Source organism: Acanthisitta chloris, unplaced genomic scaffold (assembly GCF_000695815.1).
Source record: "Acanthisitta chloris isolate BGI_N310 unplaced genomic scaffold, ASM69581v1 scaffold36601, whole genome shotgun sequence".
Lineage (NCBI taxonomy): Eukaryota > Metazoa > Chordata > Aves > Passeriformes > Acanthisittidae > Acanthisitta > Acanthisitta chloris.
This window is the reverse complement of record NW_008657165.1, coordinates 1-11,421: the sequence shown is the minus strand read 5'-3', so window position 1 is coordinate 11,421 and position 11,421 is coordinate 1. Positions and strand designations below refer to the sequence as shown.

Below are 11,421 nucleotides of genomic sequence, written 5' to 3'. Positions count from 1 at the left end.
CACCTGTCTCTCAAACCGAGACAACAGGCTTGTCACATCAACATTTATGGGCTACTACTGTGTGCATTTTCGTTTCCATTCACATCCCTGTATTTAAAGTCTCCATATGTGGCAAATTCAGGTAAGAAAGCATTTTTCTATTCTTTTCAGAGCAAGAAAGTTCAGGTCTAACCTTCAAGCATCAAGACTAAACCATGTGGCAGTAACAAGCTGTTACTTTCCCCTTTGAATCACAAATTCAGGTGGTGCTGTTGATTTATTCCACTGACATTCAACAACAAAGTGTTCATTTCCAAACTTGCTACACCACCCTGAAATCCACTAGCTTTACCTATTAACATTTGTTAGTGACACACTAGAATAGTCTAACCAAAGCCTGTAATAAAAAGTCGATGTTTTGAGCAAAAGTTTGGTAAATAACCCCTTTATTTTAAATTAAAATCTCTTAGCACATAGGGGATAAGGAAACAAAGGACAAATGGTAGGAAATGGATGTTTCCAGTAGAGAGAATATCCCTTTTATGCCATAGAGCAACATAAATACATCCATTGCAGCACATACACAAATAAAACCATTGTCAGACTCAGTTTGACTACATCAAGACTGTTAGAATGCTATGGTGTTAAAGCAGCTCATCAGATAATCTATAGCCATGACTACATCAAGACTGTTAGAATGCTATTGTGTTAAAGCAGCTCGTCAGATAATCTATAGCCAGCTGCAAAAAACCATAAGAGTGAAGAGCTACACCGAAACACTTCAGAGATCACAGTTGCCAAGAATTCTTCATTTCAGTTCAAGTTCAAAATTTGAGTAGAGGGGAATCCAGATTTTCTTTGTTCACATCAGGACTCAGAGTGATAAGAGGCGAACTCAAATCAATTAGCTGAAAGAAAAACAACACCATTTAGCAACTGTAGTCAGCTGCTGTACATAGCTACTAGAATCAATAATCTCTAACCTTCAAGTGCTTTTTGTTTAGGGTTCCTATTAGTATCTAGAAGACAAATACAAGCTCCACTCTCAAGCGTTTTTTTTTAATGTCCAGATATTTAAACATAAGCTCATTCTTAGACAAGCACAAGCTTCTCACAAGGTTGTTATTGCCTGTATTCACCTTAGAAGTCTAAAAAGCTTTCCTAAGTTTCACTACTATGCATATTCAAGTGACACTGCCATCCAGAGCAGGGCAGAGCACTTCTGAGCTCCTCTGAACATGCCCCCAGAAATCAGACTTCTGCGATCCTCCTCCTTTGACTAACTTTGAAGGACCTGATATTAAACTTAGCCCAACTACATCTATTGTCAAAGGCTACCTCCATTCATCTGACAATATCTAAAGGCACCTACCTTCAAACCACTGATGTACAGAAAACATTTGCCCAGAAATGCTTGTAAAATTTAAAGCAGATTCCAACACACATCTTACAGCTAAGAAGGGGATGAGGAAAGGAGTTAAACAGGAGAGACAACCTTTCCTTTTTGATTAAAATGAGCTGTTGCCAAGTACTGAAGAAGTGCAAAAGAAGGAAACGAGTCAGCCTGCACAGCCTCCTGAAAACAACATTCACTTCCTGCTTTGGAAGAGTTTAATTCTATAGCAACCACTTTAATCACCAAGTTCTTTCTCCATCCTCCTCCCCCCTGTCCTATTTACAGATTGCTCACTGAGCTCTAGTTTAGCACAGTGAGTTTAAACATTATGCTCTCTTTACTTAAGAGCACTTTAGTATGTACGTCAAATTGAACATATTGAGCTAATACTAAATAACTCCTACAGTACTGTGGAGCTGCTCTGCACACAAGGGGATGCAGGCAGTTGAGATTTTTCTGCTAACATATTTGCACTATAAGATTTGAACAAAACTTACCTTTATGTGCCCTGCAAATACAGGCTTTGGAGGAGTAATCTTACTCACTTCAGGAGTATTTGAAAGGTCAATCAGAGGTCTACTTTCACATTCAGAAGCATGTGGGAGAGGTTTGTCTACTCCAATATCTACCAGTAAGGCCTTCGAAACAAAAAAATAGTTGAGGTTTTCCCTTTGTTCACCATGCTTCCTTTATAAACATTAAGGCAGTCAATTTAGCTTATAAAGATGTAATAATCACAGGACAGGCTTAATTTAGAGCTTGGGTATTTTTCATGCAGGATTGTTTGCACAGGATAAAAACTTTAGCTCTTGCTCTGCCAGTGGCTAGCATCAGGGGAAAAGTGCAGTGAGACAAAGCAAAGAGCTCCTTAGGGCATAAAACAATTTTTCACTTAAAAGTAGACTTAAATTTAAAAGAGGTTAATAACTCTTAATATTTAAATGACTTGACTACAATTATAGTGCATTGTTATTTAACCATATAAACTATTCTGTAGAGCTGCACACATTTGTTAGGCTTATGTCCAGTTTAACTACCCCTAACATGCTAAGCAATTCTGTAACAGACACTGTCACCAAGTAAAGCCAATGAGGAACATACTGATGCAATAACATCAAGTAATTAATCTACAGATTATGTTACACCTGAGTATTTGTTAATCAATAGCCACTTTGAGAGGTTAATGTTTCAGAACTACCAGTTCAGTCTTTTCTTCTTAATGCCTGTGGAGTGACAGCTTTCAGTCTGAAGCCACTACATTCCTGGGTGAGGGGAAAAGTGTTCACAGGACTAATTACTTGACACTCAACTAGGTTTACTGCTACATGGACTTTGGGATTTAATCCTCCCTTGCTGTATGCAGATTTGCACTCCTGTTAGGTGACTGAATTTAGCTACAAGAGCATTTTGGATTTGCCTTTTTTTTTTGTGTGTATCTATGGCTGCAACAGGAACTGCCCTGTGACACTGCTTTGCTAATCAAATCCACCAGGATGTCACACTTTTTCAAAAGTGGAAATTTAACATAGAATCTGCACATATTTGACAGTTCAACTTTGAAATGGGAACAAACTTCCTGGAAACACTGAACGTATGTTCAGTGCTAAAAATAGGCACTAGAGGGTGCAGATGGTTATAGCTAAACCATTTTAACTTCATGTGTACTGAAGTGGTTTTTCTACTTGAAAGTAATACTTGGAAGTAATTTGGTTTTAAGCAGTTTACTTAGCAGTTCTGCAGGAAAAGGTATTGTTTTTTCATACCTCAGGTTGCTTCTCTTCCACGAGCTGATTTTGTACTTCAGCCTCTTTTAATTCATCTTCTACTACTTCTGTAGCAGTTTTTTCTGGTGAGAAGTTAAGTGTAAGAGGTAGCACAGGTGGAGATGTATCATCTTCATCAGAAGATACCTGTGTCTTACTCTCTTTTTTCTGTTTAGAACTAGGGAAAAGAACATCAGCAATAACTGAATTTTTTAATCAGCATGAACTACTAAAGACAGACAAGTCAATGCCCTAACCTCATTTTCTCCTTTTTTACCCTAAGTCTTAATTATCATTTAATCCAAAAGAATGCTAGTTACCTGCAAAATACAAAATATCCCACGCTACAATAAATGCATAGTCTACCCACGCAAAAGTGAAAAAATCAGGATGCAAATGATGTCAGGATGATGCAGAATTTAATCTTAATTGACATATACATACACCCTGAACTTCACACATGGGATTTGGGGGATTTTTTTAGACTTCTAAGAAACAACTAGCAAACAGGCACTGATATTGCCTATCACAGAGCAACCTAATTCAGTCCCTGCTGAGAGGGGGTACCGACACCCAGCCAGAGGACCACAGGCTGTAAACTGTTAGTATACAGTCACTGTAGACAGAGTAATTGTTTCCTTGAGAGAAAAGACTATTTGGGACATTTGGCCTAAGTAACATGACAGTTTTCTAGCCACTAGACAGTTCCTGCTTTAATACTGTTCATCTCCACCAGCCACAAAACAAGCCTGCATACATCTATAGGGCCCTTGTCAGAAGATGCTGGGCTGATAATATGAAGAAGGCAACATTACTTTCACAAAAAACAAACATTATTAACAACAGTGTAGGATTCTGCCATCCTACAAGTATTATTTCAAATCAAACATGGGTGAACCTGCTCAGTTTACTGTACCATAGTTCAGTCAACTAAACTACAGTTCAAGGTGAACCTGCTCAGTTTACTGTACCACAGTTCAGTCAACTAAACCATAGTTCAGTCAAGTAAATCCTTGGCTTTCAGACTTATGCCTTAAAAATGTGTGGTTTTACAGACCAATGACAACACAGTATATAACAAAGTTAAAGTAATATGCATTTTAATCAGCTGCTTCCCTTCATCAGAAGGCAACAGCAAAATAACACCAAGTCTGTTTTCAGTCAAAGCATCAGATGCAAGTCTTAAGTTCTTCCCTAGCTCAAGAAATACAATTAAAATTATAATTCTTTAATGTTAGATATGGACTCATCTCAGTAAGGCTTACAGCATTTTACTAGTCACAAGATAAATTTTTTTATTAGGCCTATAGAACATCTGTGCTCAAATGCTTCATTTTAACATTTAGCAGAGGTCCCTGGAAGCCAAAAGTCATCATTCAAATTCATTCAGAGGCAGTTTGCCTACAATATTTCAATCAATATATGAAGTTTTCTGTCTTACCCAGCTGTAAGAGTCTTTCTGGTAGGAAATCTGGAGCTTTGGCAAAGAGATGCAGCACGTGGAGTACATGCCATTCTAGGTACAGTTTTAGGAGTCACTGCTTGGAATCCTGAGATACGTCGAACAGGCGTGGGCAAACCAGAGCGCTTCAGACTGGCAGGAGTCATGGAGACAGACCTCTCAGGAAAACAAAAACTCTGAAATGCCTTATCTTCTGAGGTTTTTATAGGAGTGCTGACTGCCATAGCACTAGAAAAGGAACATGCATTAGCAAAAAACCGTGTGGAAACTGCTTGAATAAAACTATGCTTCCAAACAATAGAAAAAAGGTTCCCTTCGGCCATTAAGGGAAAGTAATCTTCAAGTTGATAATCACAGCATAGTTAGGGCTTTCTTTGATAAGAATTCTTTTATGAACGACTCTAGTCAGGCCTCTTCTGAATAGAATGGCAAGGGTTGTTTGGTTTAGTTTGGGGGTTTGGTTAATGCCAGTTCCACTAGGCATTAACACATCTAACCTAGAGGGTCTCAAGGTAGACAATGAGGTGAGAACTTTTACAGACTGTTGCAACACCCAACCATGTTGCATACTAAAAGGTATGCCCCAGGGCATTCAGTTTTCAGTTAGGCCTTACCTTCCAGGTGTGCCACAAAATGTTAATCCAAGAGATGATGTTGCTTTTGGTGCCAATTTGTTTGGTGTTGCGTCTAAAGAGAAAAGTTTTGTTCATTACCATCAGATTTATAGTTATTTCTTTTATAGCTGGTATCTTCCAGTTAAAATACTAATTCCTTCCAAAATATGGACAGAAGTGTAATGCAACAAATAACAAGCACTCAAGATAACACTTGCTTTTAATAACCAAGATAGAAGATGATAGGTCATACAAAGTATGTACTTACCTCCAGTTTTCACCATAGCCTTAGTCTGACTCAAGGGAACAGACAAAATTCTAGCCTTGGGCTTTGGACACAGGCTTCCTTTTGCTGCACTTCCATCTTTATTCTGCTGACATAGCTGCTGCAGACTGGGAGCAGAGCTCAGTCTCTGGATTCCACTGCTTACAGCCTCAGAACATGTTGCAGAAGCTGAAGATTTAGCTGAGCTCATAGTACTAGACACTTTGGGAGTACTAGCTGATCTCACTTGCTTCCTGAATTTCTCAGTATTGGCAGCCTGCAGAGATGACACTGTGGCAGGTCTGACAAAGGCCAGCCTGCTTGTGCCAGATGAAAGCTTAGAGCCACTCACACCAGGGTTTGCTGACATGCTTGATTTTCCTGAAATAGAAAGTTGTACTTCTGAGTCAACACTTACTGCTAAATTTTTGAGTAAGCAGAATAATCACACGCACACAGAAAAATAACAGTTTGCAGCATTTAAATTCATGTTCAAACAACTCAAGCTGAAGGAGAACACATACAACTACTGCAAACACACTCCCTGGATTCTCCAGCAATTTTGCTTTATAAAGCCTTCTCACTAAATTCCTGACTTACAGCAATCAAGTCAAAGAGTATTGTTCAAGGAATGCCAAAACAGCTTGCAGAGTCAAGTAACACTTCCAGCATTTTCTCCCAGCATAGCTGGCTCTGTTCCCTTAATAAGGCTTTCAAGAAGGTAATAGTGTTACACTCAGTAACCCACAAGACTTTTTCCCAGTTTTCTGTACAGTTCTTACTTTTAGTCTGTAGGTTATTTTCATTAACAGGATGATTCTTGACCAGACAGTTCTATTGCATAAAATAGTTTTTACTAAGTTTTAACTTTCACTAATATATTATTATTCCCCAAAAGTACAAAATATTTGCTGTAACTTGGTATCTTGAGAGATCGACAAGAACTGTGGTGCTTACATCTGTCTGTACTTTTAGGAGACTATTTTCCTGATCCCTTGAGGCTTACTGAACAGGTCAAATTGATGGCCTCATTAGAGTATAAGCCTCTGGGCTGTATTCAGTTACCCCCCCAAAGGTGTTTTTTCTGTCTGCTTGAGTAAAGCTCATGCTTTTATTAGGCTTACAGAAACTTGGAACAAGGCCTTCCACCTTCCTTCTGTATTTCAGTTGTTTTGGTGCTGTTTCTACTTTTAATTCCAGTTAGACAAGCTTAGAGCATTCCGAAGCTCATGTTCTTGGCTATAATAGAGAAGATCATGTGTGAAAAGAACAGGTTTCTTGAGGCATTGCTTACTTTCTAGCTGGGTCAGACCCTCACATGTAGAGGCATCAGGTTTATATCAACCTAGATTTTACAAATCATAGATGTCTAACATTTACCTTTAGTCCACAGGGATTTACTGGGCTAGCCTAGAAAATTCTCCATTCAAAATATTTTTTATTGCTTGTATGTACTGGAAATCATTAAAACACTTCCAAATCTACAGTCCAAAACATGCTTAGCTACTTCAAAATTGATTTGTGGCACAAATCTGTAGTGAGAGTGATTACCTTTTTTTCCTATGGGAGAAATGGGTAAACTTGAATTCAGACTTGAGTTCATGCTGGAAACTGATGATGAAGATGATGATGTAGTCGTCTTTCTTGTGAGACCACTGGCAACACCAGGAGGTTTCAGATATGTCATCTTCCTTAAGCCAGGCTGAATCAGAGAATATAGTTTATTCAAAAGCAAAAAAAAGCCCCACCTATTTAATACATTATTTTGCCATTATTATCTTGGTATTATAACTTTTTATTTGTGAATTTTTGAGGAGCTCCTTATCAGATTACCGTTCAAAAAATGATTGTTCTTAAAATAGTTCACTGTATCTGGATTATTATACAGAACTGGAACATCAGACCTAGGAGGCAAACTGTTATTTTTATTCCTGCCACAAACTTGAGTATGGACTTAAAGAATAAAAGGAGTCACCCCAAGCACCAGTATATGCAGGGCACCAACCAGCTGGAAAGCAGCTTTGCAAAGCCCTTGGGAGTGCTCGTAGACAAGCTGAACAGGAGCCAACAGTCCACCCTTGCAGCAAAGAATGCTAATGGTATCCTGGGCTGCATGGGGAGAAGCATTGCCAGCAGGTGGAGGGAGGTGATCCTACCCTGCTCAGCACTGGATTCTGAACATCTGTCCAGTTCCAGGCTCACCAGTATGAGAGTGATTTGGAGCTACTGGAAAAAGAGTCCAACGAAAGGCCACTAAGATGATTAAAGGACTGGAGCATTCCCATCTGAGGAAAGGCTGAGACTTGGCACTGCTCAGCCTGGAGAAGAGAAAGGTTAAGGTGGATCTTGTCAATATATACCAGTATATGAAAGGACAGTGTCCAGTGGTGCCCAGTGACAGGACTAGAGACAATGGGCAGAGTAAAACACAGGAAGCTCTACCTCTCAACATCAGGGAACACTTTTTTACTGCAAGGGTCACCAAGCACTGGCACAGGCCTCCCCAAGACATTGCAGAGACTCCAGCCTTAAAGATATTCAAAAGCTATTTGGCCATGGGCCTGGGCAAATAACTCCAGGTGGTCTTGCTTGAGCAGGGGCTTGGACCAGAGGATCTCAAGAGGTCCCTTCCAACCTCAAGCATTCTGTGACTCAGTGAAGTGGCATGCAGCATTAATGTTGGCATCTACAGCTTCAATACAGCTGACAGCTGTAGGTGTACTACCTTCATACAAGTCATGGCAACCTTTCCATATGGCATAGTTAACTGCACACATCAAACTTTCTTACAGAAAACTGATCACTTACCTGCAGCTACTGCTTTAAAAACAAAAGCAATGCTTGTTAATCCAACACATTGATAGTTGCTTTTAAGAACATTCATTGCGTTACAGACTTGGAGCACACATTCAAGAATGGAAATTATAAAACACAGATTACTTTCCGTAAAACCATTTTACACAAACGTATAGCTTTAAATTACACAGCAAACTGTGTTAATTTATTTTCTTTTTATCAGATCATTACAGAGGTTATTTTCATATTCAGAGTGCTTGCCATTACCTTACTTGGTGCAGGAAGAACTTTTGTGTCTTGTGCTGAGGAACTGCCACTGACCGAAGACTCGAAGACATCTGAAGCAGCACTAGATTTATCAGAAATCAGATCTTCAGATGATCCCATGCTTTTTGTAGAAATACGACTGTTTTTTCCTGATTTGAGCTGCAAATTTCAATGCAACATTTTAAAAGCTACTAGTGTTTCTAGAAACCACTACAAAGGTTTTTACACACATTGATTTTGTTAAGAAACTAGGACAACAGACAATGAAGAAGCCTCTGAACCCAGTGAAATCCTTAGTCTTCAGACTAATACAGTTTAAAGTTAGTCTAGTGAGTGTATCTGCCAATTACCAGAACATGCTTGAACCCCGATATTGGAAATCAGCCTAAGGACAGTTCTGCAACAAGTCATCAGCACAAATTTCATATAGTCATGTTCACTAACACAACTGTTTCCTTGTTATCCTAGAATACATTTGCAGTTGGTCACAAAGCCACATCCTAAACGTAATTACATTAATCAGTGCTTTACACGACTGAGACAAGTTGTGGACAGAACTAGAGCTAAAAGATTTTTCCTGCCCTACCTAAATAATTGGGGAGGGTTCCACCCCCACCTCCACTAACAAGAGTTAATGTGTAAAAATGGCTTTATTTACTGTTAAGTGTAACAGTGCAGTAATTTTACCAGCAACAGTGTTAGAAGCCAGTTAGAATAGAAGCCAGGAATTATGGTATTTACTAAACCAGAATACAACAGAAATTTGCCTGCAGATGCTCTACAGTCATAATATACAAGCTAATTGGCTACTATAGCACTTATATAAAAGTTAGAAACTTATAAACTATATAAACTTGTGTAAATTTCTTGCCTAAGGATCTCATGAGGTAGAGAAGTACCAGATGATTAAAATTCACTTTTAAAAATAAAAGACTGTAGACAGTTTAAACATTCCTAAAACACATAAATGCCTTATTCAAAGAAAACATTGCCCAGACATTGAGTTTACCTTTTCAATAGTCAACAAATTACTTTTTCCAAGAGCAGATGAAGGTTTTGCCATTGGCAGTTTGCCAGTTGCCTTTGTATCTGTTTTAGTTTTCTCTTCCTGTGTCAGAGACAAACTGGCAATTTTTGTAGGAGACACACAGACTTTCACAGGGCTTCTGCTTGCAGGAGTAGGAAGAACATGTGTTTTGCCATCTGACAAAGGCTTATCTGATGCCTTCAGAAAACAAGGTGGCAGCTGACATGCTGGGCTGTCCTGCACACAGTAAGTCTCCCGTTTAACAGCTCTGGGCCTTTCCATAATTTTGTTCCCCAGTATTTTCAACTTTGACTCTGAGTCCTCCACAAATGCTTGTGTACTCTCTTCTTCCTGTTCTTCCAATTTGCTTATTTTAGTCTCTTCATTCTTGCTTCTAGTCTCTTCATTCTTGCTTCCAGTCTCTATTTGCAGTGCTAACAAATGAGCTTCTTTGAAAATTTCTACAAATTTCTCTCCTTGAAGCGGGCTCCACACAAGTTTATCATCAAAAACAGAGACACTCTTGTTTGCTTCCATTCTGGCAGAAATACATCTTTCTTTGTGTCCCAAAGGTCCCACAAAAACTTCATCTTCACTTCCACTAGAAAGAAAAATAATTTAGCCCAGCACCTTATGTGTGTCCACTTTGAAGGGTCTACAGGTAAATATACCTTTACTTACCTTACTGAAGTGAGTGAAAGGTCAAAATCAAACTTCTCATCAGTCAGAAGAGGACAGTCTGAAACTACAAGGATTTTGTCACACTGGGGATTTGCAATGAAAATGATTGCATTATGCTTTGACAGTTTGGTGAAGCTGATGCCAGATGGTAAAGTTTTAGCTACCAGGTTTAAATAATTAAAAGAATAAAAACACATTTTATGTTCAAGAAATTGAAGGGACAGTTGTGAACATGATCATAATTGTGATAGATGCCCAAATATGAAAAATTTCAACACTAATTGCTCAGCATCCATAACAGGGTCATGGAATGTAGCTTATCAGCAACCTCCAATCAAGATAAGTGAGAACGTGTAATCTACAGCTTTGGGACAATGCCATTGTCCCCATCAGTCAGTTTTTTTCTGGTTCAGGCCACCACAGGACAGTAACAGGAGTCAGTGAGAAAGATTAGTTTGCCTGTTAGTTAATATATATACTAAATATTGATTGAATCAGCAGCTGGCAGACAAGGAAAAGGCAGGGGCTCAGATTAGATATATAGAAGGGAGGTTGATTACATCAGTCACTACTACAGAAGCTTTAGCACCCACACACAAGCTCCTTGGGAGGCCTGTAAGACTGAGACTGCCAACAGCAGCTCATCCAAGAAAACAAGTACACAGAACACGATATAAAGCAGATACAGAATGTCTGCTTATCTGAACTGTCCTTTTCAATAAGGGATACACCAAAATGAAGACTACAGGGAACAGTCATAAACTGAGACAGGGGAGACTCAGATTAGATGTTACAATTTTTTTTTTCCTGTTAGGGTGTTCAGGCACTGGAACAGATTGCCCAGGGAAGTGGTGGAGGTTCCTGGAAGTGTTTAAGAGGCGTTTAGATCTGGCGCTGGAGGATATGGTTTAGTGTTTAAGGGTTACGGCAAAGCGGCAGCTTAATGCTTGGACCTGATGATCTTAGAGACCTCCTCCAACCCTGGAGACTGCGATTCTCGCCAGGAAACCCCCAACACGCTCTTCACCTACCGCTGCTCGAGCAAACATCCCGTGCTTCTCCCACCACATCACCCGCACCGCGTGCCGCCGGCTCCTTTCCTTCCTCCATAGCGCCTAGAAAAAACACAATTACCGCGTTTAAAAAGAAACCAAAGCAAACCCAACAAAAG

The 11,421-nt window shown here is 39.3% G+C and overlaps 1 protein-coding gene across 1 annotated transcript; it reads right to left on the bottom strand.

Moving 5' to 3' along the window:
- Positions 1-803: 803 nt before the first annotated feature.
- On the bottom strand, positions 804-11,365 carry GTSE1 (G-2 and S-phase expressed 1; the record flags this gene model as incomplete). The annotated part of the gene is made up of 11 exons (XM_009084614.1): positions 804-887; positions 1,873-2,013; positions 3,139-3,316; positions 4,580-4,828; positions 5,215-5,287; positions 5,483-5,860; positions 7,031-7,181; positions 8,543-8,701; positions 9,552-10,170; positions 10,251-10,410; positions 11,221-11,365. Coding segments are annotated over 11 exons (2,337 nt in total), but the record flags the coding sequence as incomplete, so codon positions are not given.
- Positions 11,366-11,421: the final 56 nt, after the last annotated feature.